The 19942-nt window shown below is 43.6% G+C and overlaps 1 protein-coding gene across 2 annotated transcripts in view; it reads left to right on the forward strand.

Moving 5' to 3' along the window:
* Positions 1 to 1397: 1397 nt before the first annotated feature.
* The window catches only part of SLIT3 (slit guidance ligand 3), a 390824-nt gene continuing 372279 nt past the window's right edge, over positions 1398 to 19942 (forward strand). For both annotated transcript variants that reach the window (XM_083430686.1, XM_083430687.1), the window contains exon 1: positions 1398 to 2120. In XM_083430686.1, coding sequence (XP_083286812.1) covers positions 1933 to 2120 — 188 coding nt within the window. In that variant the 5' untranslated portion in view covers positions 1398 to 1932. The remainder of the gene's footprint in view (positions 2121 to 19942) is intronic.

Here is a 19942-nt window from a genome sequence, read left to right on the forward strand (position 1 = left end):
AGAGCTGCGAGTGCGAGCGCCCCCCCCAGATGTTACGCCCTGTGCAGCCGGCCCCCCTGCACCCCCCACGCTACGCCACTGTTCATACTGCACTTTTTTTAAAAGAGCAAACAGTGCACATAAGTTACGCCAGTTATCCATATGCTTACCTTGTAAGGTAGGTCACTATTATTATTTTATGACTTGTAGGTGAGGGGCTGTGGCTGAGACATAGTGGCTTGCCCAGCAACCACTAAGGGTCTTTTCCTCCCCATTGTTTGGCATACCTAACAACCACCACCCCACCCCCCAATAAGTGTACCTAAACTCTGAGAAATTAAGAAGAGACCTGATGTATAAGGCTGTTCTCACAGTGTCCAACCAGATATAGATGGGAAGGCAAATGCAGAGCATAGGATCTCTGCACAGGATCAGGCTGCACTGTCACAACCCTCGCATTCCTATGTATGCTTACCTGAAATGGAAACACAGCGCACTGAACACAATGGCACATACTTCCCACCGCTTATGCTCAGATGCCTTATTCTCCAGTCCTAGCAGTGTAGTTCCTAACAGAGCTGGGTATGGGCGTAGCCAGGATTTTTGATGGGGGTGGGGGAGGACTCTTGGGGGGGGCAGTATCAACGCAATTGGTCAGTTAAGTATTTCTATTGTTTTACTTGATGGGGGGCAGCTGCCTCGCTGCCCCCTCTCGGCCATGCCCATGGAACTGCGTAAAAATGTGCAATCCTTCCTGCACACAGGAAGTCCCCTCTCCCCCTCCATATTTCTGGTGGTGAAAATAGTCTGGCCAATTAAACCTGGTTGGCAAAATGAGTTACATGGTTCTCATGGGGGTCCATGAGACACGCCTGTGCTTCTGGGGAAAAAATCAAAGCCCCAGACAGTAAAAAGCAGGAAGTTTATTCTTTGGTGGAAAATAAATACCTGTACAAATAAATTAATTCTCTAATAATTATAATTCCTCAGGTTTCAGGCCTGAATCCTATCTCAAATAGCTGTAATACCACGTCAGCCTTGACGATACAGCGGGTTAGTGCTAGTTTTTAAAAGGAGAAATGAAAGAGCCGGAAAGCCTGGCTGCTGTGTGAGGCGTCACGGCGGAAAAAGAAAGGCGCTTTGCTTATGCTCAGAGGCACTCTTTCCCCCTCGGCCGTGAGTGAGCCTGGTGCATGGAGCCCAAGCTTCGCGAGGTATCCTGCTGCAGCTCCTGTAGCGCGACGCTGAAGAGGACGCCCTGCGCGGAAGGCTCCGCTCTGCCCGCCCCTCCCTCCTTCCAAAACTTTCGCCCGACCTTCCCTGCCAAAGTTCCGAAGTTTGGTGACGTCAGCGGCGCGGCCGCCAATCCGCGCCGAAGGTGTTATTTTGGGGAGGGGAGGGGGCGGCTCCTCCGGCTCCGGCGCCCGCCTGCTTCGCCTTGCCCAGTCCATGGAGAGGCGGTCGGCTGCGAGCGCCCCTGGATCGCTCCCAGCTCCGGAGGCTCTGATCCCGGGACCTGGGCGCTGCTGCTGCTGCTGCTGCTGCCGCGGTCTCCAGGGGACAGGCTGGGCTTCCCGCCAGGCGCTTCCGAGTGCGCTCCTGGGCTGCTGAGCTCCGTCGCTCCTTCTCCAGCAACCGGTTACCTGGACTGCGAGGCAGAGCAGGATCGGGCAGGTTGTGGCTTAAAGCAACGGACCGGCCCCCTCTCTTCCACCCGCCCGCCCGTTTTGATCCTGCGCGCTTTCCGCCTGGGCTTGAAAGGCAACGCGACGATCCGTCCGGGGACTCGGAAAGAGATGCCTCCCGCACCGCCGGGCTTCCCTCGGCTGCTCTGAGATCGCTGCGTGGCGCCCTCGAGGGCTGCTGGTTGGGATCCGAGGCGCTTTTTTGGTGGGGTTCTCTTTTTCTCCCTCCTCCCCCCTTCCCCACTTTTGCCCGGAGGAGAAGGCGAGCATGCTGGGCGCAGGGAGAACGAGCTGGGGGCGCCTTGGGGTGCTCCTCTTGGGGATGTGGAGCATCGCGCTGTGGCAGCGGACCGAAGGATGCCCGAGTAAATGTACCTGCTCCGGATCCAATGTGGATTGCCACGGACTGGGACTCCGAGCGGTGCCCCGAGGCATTCCCAGGAATGCGGAGAGACTGTGAGTACCAGCCGGAGGAGGGGGAGGCTGCTTTGCCCGCCAGGTTGCCGAGAAGGAGACTGCTCCTGCCGGGCGTAGATTAGACACAGCTGTTAAAATAAGATAGCCTAAGATAGAAACGGGGAGAGTGGTGCTTTCGCCGGGTTGGACCGCTGGCCACTGGCAGCTTCAGGGCACTGGAGTTCCTGGGGATTGTGAGCCACGGGGAGGTGCCGGGCTGCTCCTCTTAACTTCCTGGCAAGCAACAGAGCTCAAAGCACTCCAGGAAGAGAGAGCCTTATAAAGAGCCTTTGTGGGTTTCTTTTCTAATTGCATAGCAGCTTAGCCATTGTGTGTAAATGCTCAGGAAGGAAAAGAGGGAGTGTGTGGTGGGAGAACCACATGCAACAAGTATGCTTGGCATTTTTCCACATGATGCTCACTGGAATGTCTCACCAGACTTTGCGCTGGCTTACTGACATTTGCACATCCACACTGCATTCGCTCAAGGTGCATCTGCTTGGTTGCAATTGGAGGGGGCATCTGACTGCCATAGTCAATATGTAGGGTCCTTTAAGCCTAGGCTGGTTTGTGGTTGCCTGCAAGGCTAACCCGAACAGTCTGTGACTAGTTCAGCCTCTGCCTGTTTCTACAGCTGGTTTTCCACGCGCATTACATAACTCTCTCTGTGTGTGTGTGTGTGTGTGTGTGTGCCTAGTGGATTTGGGGACAGATGGGCCCAAAAGATCTTCAAATAAAGAAATCCAAACATAAATGGGATATGTTAAGTGACTGGAACCTTACTTTTCCCATGTCTTGATAGATTCACTAGAGCAGTTCAGGAAATAGTTATCTTATCCCTGATCTAATGTGTGATTAGTTTTCATTTAGCATTTAGTAGGATTATGAAACCAGCCATATAGCCACAAATGAAAAGGCCTACATATTCCTCAGAAGTGAAAGAGCCTTATGGCACCTTAAAGACTTAACAGAGTCATTGTGGCACAAACTTTCATGAACTAATGACACTACATTGGATGCCCATCATGTTATATCCTCTGTTGGCTAAGGATGCGTACAAGAACCCATTCCTATTACACATGGGTACAGTTTTAAAAATGTAAACAGTGAGGCTTAAGAATCATAAGATGCAGGGAGTAGGTCTTTAACACTTGTGTTTACAAAATGGATAAACTGTGTGTGTGTATTAATCATTCATAATCTCTCTCTCTCTGTATATATTATCTATGTATCTATCTGCGTATATGAAATCTGCCAACACAACACTTCATGCATCAAATGCACTAGTCTATGCCACAGTGTTTCTTGAAGGTGTCGAAAACTGTATTTCTGCTATGGCAGACTAACACAGATTTTTTATATATTCCTAGTTACTGCCCTGTATTACTTTCCAAATACTTAAATGCCTAGTTGCTTTCATTTGTGCACCCCATTGCCCTCTTTGTATCAAGTAATTTAATGTCGCTAAAACTTTAATCTAAAATTCTTGGATTTTTTTTTTAAAAAACCAGATAGGCCATTGGTTCATTATAGCAAAATCCCATAGGGTCATTAATATGCCCTCAAGTATTTAAATACCATCTTTAGGACCAGCTAATGCTCATGCTTGCACGGTGAATATCGGTCCTAATGAAGGCACTGCTTTGCTGACCCTGTGAAATCCTTACAAATAAGTTCCATTGTGAATTAAGTGGATTTAGGTCTAAGTACATGTGTTCAGTATTGAGGTGTCAGTTATGCAGCTGGAAGCGTGCAGAACTGAACACTTCAGATCACCTGCGTACCGTTTCACTATCTGGAGCCAGTAATAAATGAACTGAAGTATGGCTTAAATATGTCTTCACATGGCTAGTGACTGAGATTCTAAAAGCTTAAACTTGATTTATGAAAATCTTCAAAGGAAAAAGTCTAGCAGACGGATCTCGACAGAACCTTGCATTTGAAGTTCTCTAATAATTTCACTCTACCCTTATGAAAAAAGAAAACATAACATTGAAAATGAGTGTCAAAATTTTTCTTTTGGAGCTGAATCCTTTTGGTTCCAGATGTTGAGCTTCAATCAACAGTGACATTTGATAGGGTCAAAAAACATTTGAAAATATGGTGTACAGTATACTGAAAATTATGACCCCACACTGTTATGATCTTAGTAATGTTGTCATCTTAGTAATCACACCATGTTTACACTTTGAAATATGAGTCTGAATAAACCTTCAGAACTACAATTTATCCCCAAATGTTGGATGTTTTAGTTGCTAGTATGGACCTGTGGCCAGAATTAGGCACCTCTCATGCTTTCTGTGCGCCTGTGCAAAGTTAATGGAGATGTACCTAGTTTTGTGCCAGGACAATACAGCTTTAGCCAAAGTCTTTTTTTCCTCTTGGAGGCAGGTGTTCCAAGAGATCCCCAACCCAACTGCAAACTATTCCCCTTCTTGGTGAGAAAAATCCTGACCAAATCTAGGTACAGGTACATATAAGATTAAATACCTACATCCCTGGTCCTCCCTGCATCCTGCTTCTTTTCCCATCAGTCGGTTGGGACAGGCACCACTATCACAAGCTGGTACTTTGGAGAAAGTTCCACATTGCTATGACAGGTATTGCTTGTGGCCCTTGGGGATAACAGGTCTGAAAAAGCAATAATTTTTGGTTCATAGCGAAAACTTGATGCATTTGTGGAACAATGTTGTGAATCAAAATGTAGGAATTGATGTAGCAGGGTGGTATTTAGTTCTGCATGCCTTTTAGTTGTGTGCTGCTAAACCCTCTATTAGTTTGCCATTTTTAATATGCCAGAAGACATGGAATAGAAGCCTGCACACCAGCTGCTTAAATACTCCAGCTTGATTAAAGTAGTTTGCAGTGCAGTTCTATACATGTGTACTGAGAAGTAAGTTTTATTGTTTTCAGTGGAGCTTACTTCCAGGAAAGGGTTTATAAGATTGCAACCTTAACTTTCTCTATCGGATTTGAGTCCAGGCAATGCAGTTCACATACAAGGGACTATGACTTGTTGTACTCAGTGGGACTTACTGTGAGTAAGCATGACTAGGATTGGGCTGTAAATGTCTTAAGAGTAAAATAATACCCTCACATTTTAAATTATCTGTGCGCTCCTCAGTGTGCAAATAGTAAGAGCAATCAAGACTTTGCCAGAGTGAGATATGAGAAAAGCAAAACCTGATAAAGTTTCACGTCAGTGTATCATGTGAAAAGCCCCACATAAGCCAAGAAAGCAAAGAATTCACCAACAAAATGAGAATGACTTTTACTGCGAGGACTTAATATGAGCCAGCTTTTTGCCATTTCTTTTGCTGTTAATACATATGAGCTTGTGTTTTGGAAATCACATTTAAACCCTCAAGTATCATTATGATTCTGTTTTTCCCAAGCTAAAGCAGGAATTATAAATATATTTCAGATTTAGACTTGTCTGAACTTAGTTAAGTGATATATATGTGTGTGTGATTGCATCCAGACCTCTTAAACCTACAATTTAGCTTGCTGCTTATGGTCAAATAAATCCATTCTTTCTTGGAAATAAAACCTAAATTAGGTTCCATTTCTATGCATGCTTTACTTTGGAGTATGTCACATTGAACTCAGGTAAGACTTATTTTCCAAGTGAACATGGGCAGTCTCTTGGCCACATGCAGATATGGGATGGGGGTTATTGGTGTAGGAAATTGTAGAGTGTGCTTGGAAAGAACCCTGAGATTATGACCACAGTCAATCTAAAACAAATGTCACTGGGAAATAGCATAGTGTAGAGTAGTTAACATGGTGGCCTCCAAAAATTGTTGGATTACAACTCTCATCAGCCCTGATCATTGGTCATGCTGGCTGGACCTGATGGGAGTTGTAGTCTGATAACATTTGTAGGGTGCCGTCTTGGCTACCCCTGGAAAAGTGTAAGGCCTTCACGCCTGATCATTTGACTTTGGGGTGAGGGGGCTGCAGTGTAAGTGTGTTGAGGGTGAATCAGTGAGCAGAACTAACTAATAGAGACAAACTTCATACTCTGGGAATCACTACTTTGTCAGAACATTTAAAAAAGATGAAACAGACATTTAAGAAATAACTTGCACTGGCAGTCACATATATTGCAATGCAAACAGTTTTTGAGATTTAGCCCTTGGGTTTGTGTGCTTATGAAATCTGTACTTGCAGCAGAAGTCCTTTTCCTGATGTTTGTGCCACAAATGCAGAATTTGGGGAGCTTGAAATCAGATGTCACAGCTGAAACTGGTTTCTTTCAACCTTGTTTGTGATCACTGGTAAGCATTTAAAATGAATTTTGTGCCGAAAGTGTTGCTGACTGGGACAAGTCTTGGGCTGTTTCTCTACTTTGCCTTCCAACCAGGAGCAAGAAAAATGAGCTGCTTGTTTTGTCATAATATCTGCAGCAATATATTAAGGAACTGCATTTGTTAGTGGCAATTAGATCCTCAAGAAATCCAGCCAAAGCCTTTTAATTCTCAGTTAGATAGTTCTGTAATGCACTAACTTGAAGTATAGCTCAGGAAGTTATATTACATAGGAATTGTTTACGAGTACTTCAGATTACTTTATTGAGTCTCCAAGTCCAACAGGGATGGGTAACCTGTGTCCCTCCAGATGTTGTAGGAACAAACACCCATCAGCTCCAGCCAGCATGGCCAATGGGTGATGGGACTTGGAGTCCAAAAAAATCTGGAGGGCCACAGGTTCCCTATTCCTTGATCTAGTCTAAACTAGAATCACTAGAAACAGTTTTAAGTTCCTTCATAGTTATCCCAGAAAATTGTCCCTTCAGCAGAAGACTGCAAAGCGTTACTAAGGTTAAAAGTTCTTTACTAATTTATGTGCAGTGTTACATTTATATTCCACCTTTCCTCCAAGAACCTCAAGGTGGCGCACATGTTTTCTTCCTCCCCGTTTTGTCCTCACAACAACCCTGTGAGGGAGGTTAGGCTGAGAGACTGCGACTAGCCTAATGTTATCCAGTAACTTTCATGGCTGAGTAGGGATTTGAACCCTTGGCCCCCAGGGCCTAGTCCAGCACCCTAAACCACTGTGGGTAGGTTGCCACCTTGCAAATGGGACACCAGATGCGTACACATAGCTACCCCAGTGCCGAAGATGGTGGGGCTGCCATGGATCTTCTTTCCCTCCTCAGTTCGCAGTCTCCTCCCCTCCTACCTTCCTCACCACATGTCTGGAGACTGAAGCAGCAGGTGAACAAGGGGCGGGCAACTGTACTGGGGAGAGCTCAAGTAGGAAAATCCACAGAATTTGGATTTAAAGGTATGCACCCCATGTCTGGCTTGCAAGACTGACTCAGGGTGGTTTGTGGGAGTGGAACTCTGCTTGCTAAATGGAACATTCCCTTCCTGTCCTCTCTGTGTCCCCTAACCCTCCACAGCAGATTTAGAGGGTCATGAAGAGAAAGGGGAGGTTCTGCTCCTTGAGAAGAAGCCCATTTTGTTTACGCATGGACACAATTGGCTATAACCCAGAAGTGGAATAAAATTATTCCTTCCCTGCTCCTGGCTGGCTAGGGTTTGCTCCACCACCCAGACACCATTTTCTGCAGCCTAAATCATGTTGCTTCCCCTGCTACAGGACAGGGCTTTGGTGAGTTGCACGTTGGCAGGCCTGCTTGGGAGAAAAGACACTGGAGTGTGTATGAAGCTTCGTGGCCAATCTTTAGCACAGGTTTGACCTGGTGAAAGCTATTGATTTGCCAGTTGAAATATTTGCCCCCTGCACTGTCTGCCCCACACATGGGACATTCCACTAAGTAAGCTACAGCCTACTAATGCTTTTTCGGCTAGCTGGCACAGTTGGATTTTTGAGAAAGTGCCCTGAGAGCTATTCACAAAACGGATGTGTTGGGATGTGTGCCACATATCTAAGAGAGGACCACAAAATAGTGCTGAGATACCTCCCACCAGTCACCCTATTATGGGTGGGCGCTGCTATGCTATCTCACAGAGAGAAGCTCTTTGCACCTCTTCTCTGTTTAGAACAGATGGCATAGTGGGCTTCCAATACTAGCATACAATCTGTACTTGCGGACAAGTTTAAAGGGATGTGTACACTGCAGGAGAGGCTGAGCCAGATAGTGAGCAGGAAGAGAAAACAGTGAATCATGTATTGTGGATTTTTACTGAGACCTTTTGGGGATGCCATGGAGGGTGCTGGTGGGCACACTGGTGCCTGTGGGGACACCACTTGGCAAAGGTGAAACTGTTGATGTGCCTGTAAGTGGCATGTGGTTCTGTTTGATCAAAAGCTGCTAGCAATTGTTATAAAGCACAGTAACTGGCAGAGAGCAAGGATTTCTGCATTTTGCAATACATGGCCTACTTTAGGCTTGCCTCTCAGTGTCTCTTGCAATTCTCACAGAGCTATGGTGATGTTAGCAATGTCACACATAAGCCTAAATAAACAATGCAGAAATTCCTTAGTGATACATCCTTCTGGCATCAGGAAGACTAAATACAGAGGACACAAATGGTGGTTAAAACAAAAAAATACTTACGATGATTCACATAGTAAACACACAAGAGTGCCTACCATCTGCATTGCAAGAACCCACAGAAAACTATTTTCTTCTTAAACCTCAAGAAAGGAAAAAGTCAGATGAAAAAGAATTTAGGTTAACTCTGTGTGTTTGTTAGCCGCTTCCTCCCCAACCCCAAGGATGTTCGCAAATACCTTTCACATGAGCAGGTTCTGCTGTTGCATAGTTAGAGCATGTATGGTCTTCATTTTCTTAGTTGGATTAAGATGTGCTGCTAAAAGCCATAATTCATTATGCACTTCCTGTTCACAGAGTGTGGGAACTTTAAAAAGCACCCCTAATAATAGAGACTTGCTTGCCCTAACAGTCCCTTAAAATAAGTTTAAACAGGTAGTACTGTCCATTAAAAATGTTAAGCTTTGTGAGAAGTGCAGCTTCTCTTAAGGAGACACACACACACTGTATAGTGTGAGTTACACTGACTGGGAAATAAAGGCTTGGATATATCTAATGCCAATATGTATCTGACTTTTAATCTTCCTGCGGAAATGTAGATGGGTCACTTTTAAAACAACGCAGACGTGCTGCTTGTAGCCCAGCTGTGGGTTCTTGGTAAAACTGAAACATGCCCTCTTTTAAAAAAGATTGTTTACTGTCTGCCCTTTGCTGCTGAAGAACAAATAGTCCTGTATCACAGACAGCTCTGAAGGCATTTTGCCAAGTTGCATGTGACCAAGAATTAATAATAATTCTTACGAGCCTTCTTTTGTCAGTCAAATTTAATTTGAGCAGAGCAGTCTGCATCAGAGCTGACTTTCAAATATACCACCACAGATGCATGCGCACACACAGAGCCTCAAATGACCTGAGGATGCGCTGAGAGTTTAATTTTATATGCATCTCTTTTATCAACTTAAAATATGTGTCTTCTGTGCTCAAGGTAGCTACTCAGGGATGTTCATTCGGTGCTTACATGCAGAAGTGAAACAAAGTGGCTACCTAAGAAAAAGTACAGTAGGTTCCTGTTTTTTGTGAGGCTCTCACTCTGCATGGGCTTCGCTTGTTCTCCCAGGGGAGCAGCATGGAATGAAGTCTGCACTGATAGGACTGAATATGGATTGGTACCACATTGTCCTCCCCATTTCAGAGCTAAGGTGTGGAAGGACAGCTTGTTCAAAGGATTGATTTCAGTAAACATCTCCCTATTCGTTATGGCTTAAAGCGTCCTTTAATTATTCATTTCCTGATTGCAGTCCACGGTTGGCAACGGTCTCTCCCACCTCATGTGTTTTCCAGTGGCTCCTTCTCCTGGTTACCAACTCTTTAATTCATTTCCTGAACTGAGCTAAATAAAGGGCCACTACCTGGTCTGAGGGAAGGTTGCTGACCTCTGAGTTGGAGGGTTCTTGTGCTCTGTTACTCAGTCAGTCAGACCGACAGACAGTTTGACAGTCTCTCTCTCTCTCTCTCTCTCTCTCTCTCTCTCTCTCTCTTACTTTTCTAACATGTAGATGGGAGCTGCTTTCCTGTTCTGTTATCCCACACTGCTGATAATTTGTGTGTGAATACAAGAACTACACGGGTGACCGAGTTGCCTGTGCCTTTGCCACTGTGGCTCTTGATTGGGTAGAAAGGGCATATGTGATTGTCCCCACCTATGTACTTCTGGTATTCATGGATCTCCTGCAGTAGTTTTTGTTGGTTTAACTTAGTTTATTTAATAACTTGCTTTTTAAGTCCCAAGGGACTCTCCCAGTGTGACTTAGAATTGTTAAAACAACAAGAAAACAGTAAATAGTGATAAAACAATCTAGTGGCAAAATCTGATTGGGATGGCATTTGATCTACTGGAGGTGCCCACGAAGATGGGGGGGGGGGGCAATTTTCACTTAGTTGCCCTCCTATTGCAGACCTCTCTGGAAAATCCATTGTTCGGCTTGGGGAAACCCTCTAAAATAGTGTGAAAGGTGACGTGGGGGTAGGGCTGTAGCGGGAAGAGGGGGACATAGAAAATCATCCCATTCCTCTTTGCTTAGCAGCCAGGAACATAGAAAGCTGCCTTATACTGAGTCAAATCATTGTCCACCTACCTCAGTATTGTCTACCCTGACTGGCAACAGCACCCCAGGCTTTTAGGGAGGGTTCTTTCCCAGCCCTTCCTGTAGATGCCAGGGATTGGACCTGGGACATTCTGCATGCAAGGCAGATGTTCTGCCATGGAGCTATGGCCCTTCCCTCCATTGGACGCCGCCACTGGATCAAAATCTGCATGGAATTATGTAGTGGATTTCAACCAATAAATTAAGCCATTTGAGCGGCCAGAAATCTCAATATAAAAACCAAATAAAATACCAAGGCTGCAATCCTTTAGCAATTATTTGAGCATCATTCTGAAGGACTTATTTCTGAGTAGACATGCAGAAGATTATGCAATGCAATGTCTAAAAATAAGCTCCTCTCCTAGCACCCAAAAGAAATCAAAGTCAGTACCAGGAGAGATTTGCACTGTTGGTACACCACAACTGAAAAGGCCCTATTTATGGTCACCCCCTTCTCTAAAAGTAAGGGCACCCAGAAAGCTGCCTCTGATCTTAATACATGTGGGAGAAGCCCATCGCTAAGGTACCCAGATTACAACGTGAGGAACTGGCTGTCATTACAAGATGGGATTCAACTAACAAGTTCTACCAGCGGAAGCCTGTGCAAGGACTTCTGCTAGTGCTATGGGGCTTCCCCTCCTCTGCTTCGCCTACCACCCCACTGGGATACCGTACCTCCCAGAACAGTGCACTAGGGAGCAGTGTAGAAGAGTGGGCAGATCATTATTCCATTAGGCAAGCAGGTGGAGCGATCCTACGTTGAATTCCTCCTGCAGCTTGGTGTGACCAAATGGGCCTCCCTCTCTCCCCCTCCATCTTCCTCTCTGTCTTCTGCTTGGAAAGAAACCTGCAGCTGTAGCACCCTGCTGTAGACAGTGCTCACACAAAGCAATGTGTTTCTTCAAGCGAAGTGGTTCTGAGATAATAAATTAATAATGATTTCACACTACAGGATTTGTGTGTGCTGCGTGTGCCTCTCCAAACAAGGATAAGCTCCTTGCTGAACACAGGTTCTGAGCATGTACAGTTTGAATAGTCGGGCTCAGGCATGCTGACCGTGAAGTTTTTATGAGGTTTGGGGTGTTGTGTTACATAAATGCTTAAATGCATTCTTGGATGGAATGAATAAAGTTCTCCTGACGTCGGGAACATTTTGTGTTTATAGCCTGATTTGTGGAGTTTAGTTAGCTCCAGTATCTCCCCCAAAGTGGCTGGATCAGACCTTGGTGGTTGGTTGGTTTTTGCTGAAAAGTATTTATTAAGATTAACTCTCTACACTAGTTGGTTTCCAGGAGCACAGTAGAAGCAGTGGAGGAATGGAGCGAAACCAAGCAGCATAGACTCACACACGTTAATGTTCTCATTAAACCATAGTTTGTTTTTAACTGTTGTTTAATGGGGAACTCAAACGAGGCTACCTGGAAGCAAGAGGTGCCAATAATTGTGGGTTAGTCCAGCCCATCTCTCATTCTGAATATTCTCAGTTAGAACATGTTGAAATATGGGGAAATTTGAGCCTTGATTCCAAAAGTAGGCCCAGGATGTTTTGGTACTTGTAAGGCTTATGCTGTTATCTACTGCTCAGATTGCTTGAAGTGTTATCGGTCTGAACACTCTCAAATGTGGAAGCAAGTCGGCAAGCAAATAAGTAAATGGGTTCACTTCACAAACTCTGTTGTAAAATGCAGGCCTTTTATCCTATCTATCCCAAAAGTGAGACAGCGGCATGTTTTACTGCTAGCTTGATTAAAAATTAAGTGTTATCACAGGCTGAGGTGCACGTAAAACACTTGTAGGTCTGCTCAGACTGCTGCTGACAGCCTCTGGTCTCCTAACAGCTTCTCAATTGAGAGTTGGTAAAATACTTGCATTTTGCCTAAGCAGTAGCCTTCAAGGGAGGCGGGGGGGGGGGGGGAGATATCTGCTGTAAATGGCCAATAACAAAACAAACAAAAAACAGTGAAGTGCTTGGTTTGCATTTCAACAGTATAAGCAAGAATCCAGTTGTCTAGTGGCATGGTAACAATTTTAAAACATGGCAAATATATTAGTTAATCATATGGATGCAATCAATCCTATAGGTATTGCATCTTAATGCAGCTAATGTTTTCTGCACCAGTGCAACAGATACACAGGTGCTTAAGGTGTTATAAGGGCTTTGTTCACCAAAAAAGTTCAATTACTACAGCGGCATGTACATGGTACTATTATTATTATTATTATTATTATTGTATCCCACCTGTTCTCCCAGGAGCATAGTTCTGCTCCCCACCCCATTTTAATCTCCACAACAACCATGTGAGTAGGTTAGGCTGAAAGCTAGACTTCATTCAGATGCTCGTATCTCAGTTGATTAATCCAAGATATGCATCATTTTCTCCTTCCCTCCTCTCTTCTTTTCATGCTTCAGCTGAAGAATTTCAGGGTTAATTAACCATAGTTTTGTCTGATGTCTAAACTGGGAATACCAGGATTAGAACAAAGGGTGCTTCCAGACGGGTGTTTATTGTGGTGTTGGTTCTCCTCATGCATGTAAGGGGTTTTCGTGTGTGTGTGTGTGTGTGTGTGAAGTCCACATGATGTCATCGACATCAAAATGCCAGTCCATATTTCCCTCCCATTTAATCTTGATTTACCTTTTCCGGGGGAAATCCAATAAGTAAAAAAAGCTGTTCATAATGACTTGTTTGCAAATTAAGCCCCCATCTGGAAACATCCAAAGTAGCATTGTAAACCACAGCTTGAAGTTAGTTTAAGAACCTGGTTTGCTCTGAGCCTGGCAACAATAATTTCCCAGTATGGATGTAACAAGAAACTATAATTAATTAGCTCAGGGAGACTTCAGTTGTGGCACATAAGAAGGGAAGAGGGAAGTGGTAGCTTGGGGAGAGAATGAGTAGCGAGCAGAAGACATGTGCACAACTCAGCGTCAGAGAGCAAAATGTCATTGCAATATGAAGAACTAAGAGTAAGGAAATCTTTTTTTCCTTTTCTTTTGCCATACTGATGAAAGCAAAAACTTTTAAACTAATAAATGGCAGCTGCAACAAACTCTTGTAGTGTGGAGTGTTCCTGTTCGGAGTGCAAGCCAGCCAAGCCCATGGAGAACTGAGCTTGCTATTAATGTGTGTAAACACGCGAACATACACATGTATGTGCTGAAGGTAATTCATTGTAACAGCACAGCTGAAGCTGCACATGGATAATGCCAACCAAATTGGCTTTAAGTCTTCACACAGAATGGTATCAATTATCTGGGTGTTGTTTCACTTAGAGGAAAAAGAATTTCTTTAGAGAAAAATCTGGTCAGGGCTAGGAATATTGACACAATTGATGCCAAGGGTTACTTCCTTTGTGGGGCTGGGATGGCCTTCCAAGCGAGAGAAAAACCTAAGGATGGGCAGATAATTGCAGGTTTTCGTTTTCATTTTAGCAACTAAAAACCCTAAAGTCATTCCTCCACACATAATGAGCCACCACAGTCTTCTTCTGCATCATCACAGTGGTTGTAGCGTTTTAACTTTTGCTGTGTTGAGCAGCCAAGCTGGCAGACTGCATCAATGAAGAGATTTTATTTCATCCCTTTTCCTTGCCATGGCTTATGTAATTCCTTTCCATGGCAACTCCTTCCAGAGATGCACCAGCTTTCTGGCTGGTACCTCCTACTACCGTGGGAATGGTTCGACCTGTTTGCTAGCCATTAGGAATTCAACCTAGGATTGGGGCAGGAGAATACTGAATTCTTGTGTTTTGGCCCCAAAGGGAGCATCACTGGAGCACTGGGAGTTTGTCTCTCCACACAACTGGCAGTGTTAAAATGTCAGCTGTGTGCTAAGTAGGTAGATTAGGAATGAACACCTGCTACTATAGTCATACGTTGTTGCATTCCAGCTCCCATCAGCCCCAGCCAGTGTGTGTAATGGTCAAGGGCGATGGGAGTTGTCCAGGAACATTTGGAGGGCCTAGGTTAGCCACCCTCGAGTTACAGGATTAAGCTGACACTTGTTAAAAATCATAGCGAGGCAGCATATAGATCTTCAAGAAAATGTAGAGCTACGCAATCATCCTCCGCAGATGGAATAACAAGTATATTGCCAGATGCAACTGAAGAGTCCTGCTAGTGGAAGCCTGTGCAAGGACTTCTGGGAGCGTAACGGGGCTTTACCCCTCTCCCCTGCTCTGTGCCCCCCATATTTGCTTGGGGGGCATTGGGAAAACCCCAATAACAGTGCATCAGGGGGAGAGGAGGGGTCATTCAATCTAGCAAGCTGAAATATTTGCACTGATCCAACAATTGTCATAGCACTATGCTGAATTCCTCACAGAGAGTCACAGCTGAAGGAAGATGGATTCCCTTACAAAAGAGATCAGGATGACCTTCAGGAGTGTAGGGGAGTTGGGTTGCAACCTGGAGATTCCCTGCTGGCTTTACATTTGCTGCAGAATTTTGAGATGAGGCAGCTTTGGTTATTTCTGTCTCTTTCCTCCTTTTATTTATCACCGTCTGAGCAGCAACATCTAGAATCCTGGTTCCTACAGAAGGAAGGGAGAGGGAAACAAACAGAAGATGTGACTACAGCTCCTGGGCAATGATAGCAAAAATAATGCTGGCTTTCTTAATTACAGTGGTACCTCAGGTTATGAATTTAATTAGTTCCGGAGGTCCGTTCCTAACCTGAAACCGTTCTTAACCTGAGGCACGCTTTCGCTAATGGGGTCTCCCGCTGCTGCTGTGCGATTTCCGTTCTCACCAGGGGCAAAGTTCACAACCCGAGGTACTACTTCCAGGTTAGCAGAGATTGTAACTTGAAGCATTTGTAACCCGAAGCGTTTGTAACCCAAGGTACCACTGTAATTTTGTTGGAGGTGGTATTACCAATATTAGTGAGCAGTGTTGATACCACTGGTTTCACTGCACATGCCAAGCATAAATTTCCTTCAGGGAATTAGGTCTTCCTTCCTTCCTAATGTCTCAACAAATGAAACTGATTTGTAAAAATGTTACATTGGGGGGGGGGGGGAATACGAGAGAGACATTGCAAACATTTTTGTAAATCAAGAAAATCTTTAATAAAAAAGATGGGGGGAAAGGAATTAGGTCTTTTGTCAACCCTTTATGACAGAAACTGTGGCCCTTTGGATGTTGTTGGACTACAAGTTTCATCATTTCTGACTGTTTCCCATGCTTGCTGAGGATTATGGGAGTGGTATTCTGTCAACATCTGAGGTGCCTTAGGTTCTCTGTGTGGGGAATCACCAGAATATATTTGCTTCCAAACAGGATTGCCATTTTCCTCAAAAATCATATATGTATTTATTATTACATTTATATCCCACCTGCAAGAAGCTCAAGGTAGCATACACGATTCTCCCTTTCCTCAGTTTATCCTCTCAACAGCCTTGTGAGGTAGGTTAGGCTGACTGAAGGTAACTGGCCGAGGTCAATAATGTGACTCGACTTTATTTTATCTGGTTTCTTGTGGCAGGATATAAAACATTCCACAGTTGGTGTGGAGGTGGTGATGTATTTTGAAATACTTTGTTTCCCAAACCGCTGATTCACTTGCAAAGAAAATATAGATATGCTTAAATATATTTTTCAATCCTGAGTGATGGAAGATAGGCCCACCATGCAAGTTTCAGGAAATAGCTATTATATGATGGGGAAGGCTGGAACAAAAGATATTCTGACACACAGTGCCAAGCCCTTAAGAATAATGGTTGAAAGCAGAACGCTTAATATGGCTTAATGGCACAAATATGTTGAAACACCAATGTAATAAAAACAGTGCAAGTGGGATTTGAAAAGCAAATGGGAAAATATTAACATGAGAATGCATCTGGAAGGATGGGTGGGAGTTTAAAAGTGTCCTCATGTTCTCCTGGCAAACGCAGTGGTGGTTCTGGTTCTTATTAGAACAATTTAGAAGTCAACAAACTGCTGACCTTAATTAAGAATCTTTTCATAATCTATCATCCTCTTCCTACAGCAGTTCCTTGCTAAATAATCTTAGGAACTTGTTTTGAGCTGGGAAAATGTGTGTCTTGAATGCTCAGCTTGTCTGGAACAAAGTAGGGTGTTTTTTAACCATCTTTAAAATGATAGCTATGAGTAATAGGAACCCTGAAAATTATGGGTTATGACTGAATAATAAAATAAAAGAAATAATAGGCAGTACTGGGGTAACAATATTCTGTAACTATAGAAGCAAAAGTATATTTCTAGAGTAGGTTTGCCAGGTAAACATTTTTTTATCAGTCCACCTCCATGCAGAAGATTACTTTCTTTAATCCCTGCCTGATACACAGGATAAAAGCAGGGATACCTGCTTTTGAGTTGTAGGAAGGAACCTGATAAACTGAAAGGAGAACTTTGTGGTGTGTGGAAAGGACCCTTTTAGAGGGAGGAGGACAGAAACCAGCCAACAAGATGCTGTGGAATAATTCAAGCAGAAATATTCCTGAGATGGCCAAAATCATGATCAGATGCAGGAAGGATCATGTCCGCTGACGTGCTAGGATTAAAACCACAAGTTCACTTGCAACAATTTCCCAATCACAATTCTGGCTCAGGATATAGAACAGTGGTTAATACACAGCTCATTTGATTTTTTTTATTGTTAATTTTATTTTCTACATTTTACTTTTTGTTTGTAAACATCTCTGGAATCTCATATACCCACTCTGGGGTGTTCATTTTGAACCTTTGATATCTTTTATGCCACTCTGTGTGAAAGAAAAGCCTTTGCAGAATTACTGGAATGGTAGCTGGGAAAATAAAACCATCCCACTCGGTTGGGCAGAAGGCTGCTCTACAGGCTTTGCCAGCCGCCTTCTGCTGAAGATGATTGGATTGGGTTCAGTACCATTCAAGGAAGCTGTGTGATATTTTATGTTTCCTTTCTTACAGGAATAAGGGCTACTGGATATGAGTCCACAGTGTTGTGAAGCAACATTTTCAGTAGCTGTGGCAGTTCAGTTGCCTGGGAGACACTTAATTCATGTGAATTTGGGGCGATGGCTCAACCCTGCTCTCTCCAGAGTACAATGAATGAACAATTGACTTGTCTCCTAAATATTTGCCCAGAAAATATTGACCCTTAGTTGGTGTATTGCTGACTCAAATCGGCCCTCCACCTACGTATTATCCAATGGGCTAATGAAAGGAGAGTCTTGATTTACACATAGTAAAGCCCTTGCTTTAAAAGCTGTTGATGCATTTTAAATTATAATTTAAAATAGTAAAATTTTGAACTGTAACAAAACAGTTGGAGAGAAAGAAGTAGTTATTGTTCCTGTCACCACTGCTGTCCTACAGCAATCCATTGTTATTACCTTTTTAAAAACAACAGTGTGTCTTTTACCCCCAATAGCTACTGCATATGCTGTATGGGAGATTGATACTTCCAGAACAGACAATGAAGTAACACTTTGAAAAGATGTCCAAAGCTGCTGAGGAGCATGGGTTTGTGTAGGACAGAAGTTTCTGCTTCATTCTCATCCTCCTTCCATTGCTGACCCATGGTATGGTTATTGAACATGAGGCTTCCACCTTGCTGAAGCTAAGCAGGTCTAGGTCTTGCCAGTGCCAGAGACATCCAGGGAACCCTCAGTTTTGTGCCCCCTCAGTGGTTCTATGATGAAAGGACGGTGGGATATAATTGTAAGATCTCTCCTCCCCCCCCCATCCCAAACCTTCTCTGGCTACTGTTTGTTCCAACCAGTGGTTTGATGGGTTTTGAGGTTTTCTAACCAGTGGAAGAGCTCTAAGATGTGGACGGAGGTAGATAGATGTGGCAAAGCTTAAATGATTGATTATGAAATTCATGCTGATTTACACTGTCCGGTGTCAACCATCCCTTAATTCATTTTTAACTGCTGATCCATTTTTTTTACCTGTTTAGAGAATAACGTAGAGGTTTTGTGAGTTGAAGTGAAGCCAACAATGATAATAATGACTTCCCTGACTTTCAACTCTTTTATCATCGGATAATATTTATTATTATATTTATTTATTTCTTTGTTTGATATATATACCTCCCTTCATCATTAGATCTCAGGGTGATTTACAGAATAAAATACAGGATAAAAACAAGTAAATAATTAAAAATAAAACAGCAAAATAATAACTCCCGCTTCCCACAGACACATTAAAAAAGCTGTAGAGTATTAATCAGCCCAGTTGAAGAGGAATGTTGAAAAGGCCTGGTTGAAGAGGAATGTTTTTGCCTGGTGCCCAAAAACATACAATGAAGGTGCCCGGTGAACCTCCCTGGGGAACGATTATATAAATAATAGGAGGATATTTTATGGGTGTGCTTCATACTCATAAAGGAACATTGTGAAGTGTTCCCAGCCATACACAGCTGGACAGTGCTCCACACTCCAGTATGGAAACCTCGGGTGTTGAATCTAGTGTTGCATATGCAGAGTTCCATGCATGCAACGGGACTTTCCCCTGCCTCTCCTCTCCCTGCTCGCCCTCAAAATCTGCTCCAGAGTGGAGATGAGTGGAAAGTTCCATTGCACAAATGGACATCTGCTGAATAGTAGTGTTGGACAGGGCCCACTTGTAGAGAAGGGTGGATACATCAGCATAACAACTGGGAGATAAGAACCTTGGAATCTGGAGCTCTTGGCAGCTCTTGGCCACTGGGGAAGGCTGGGCTGATGTCCACTTTTTTCCTGGAGTAACAAGGGAGCTGGCAGTTCATCTGAAAATCAAGTGAAGAGAGAGCTTTTTCTTTCTTTTTTTTAAAGAAAGCATAAATTAATACAATATTTAGATTCAGATGAAATCTGACATCTTTGATATGTGTATTGTTGCCAGCAGGAGATAATGAGTGGGATGAAATTGATTTTCAACTTTTTGAATTGTTCAGTAACATATGACAGGTGAAAAAAAGTAATTCATTTGTTTGGGAAGGTTATATCCTCCAAATTATGCCACTTTTAAATTTTTATTAAGACCAGTATTGGATTTGGGAGAGCAACAGTGTTCTAAATGACTGGCAGTCGTTAATATAATTACTCTTGCAGAAGGATGGAGTGGTGAAGCAATTCAAACCTGTTTTTGTATCAGGGTTGGCTCACATGCTTCTAACATTCCTGTTTGTAGAAAGGCATACTAAATTAAAACACACACACACACACGAAAAAGCCCACATTTTACTCAAATATGCTTCACATTAAATGGCTAATGCAGCATGTTT

The sequence above is a fragment of the Podarcis tiliguerta genome, assembly GCF_965153285.1.
Source record: "Podarcis tiliguerta genome assembly, chromosome: 2".
Lineage (NCBI taxonomy): Eukaryota > Metazoa > Chordata > Lepidosauria > Squamata > Lacertidae > Podarcis > Podarcis tiliguerta.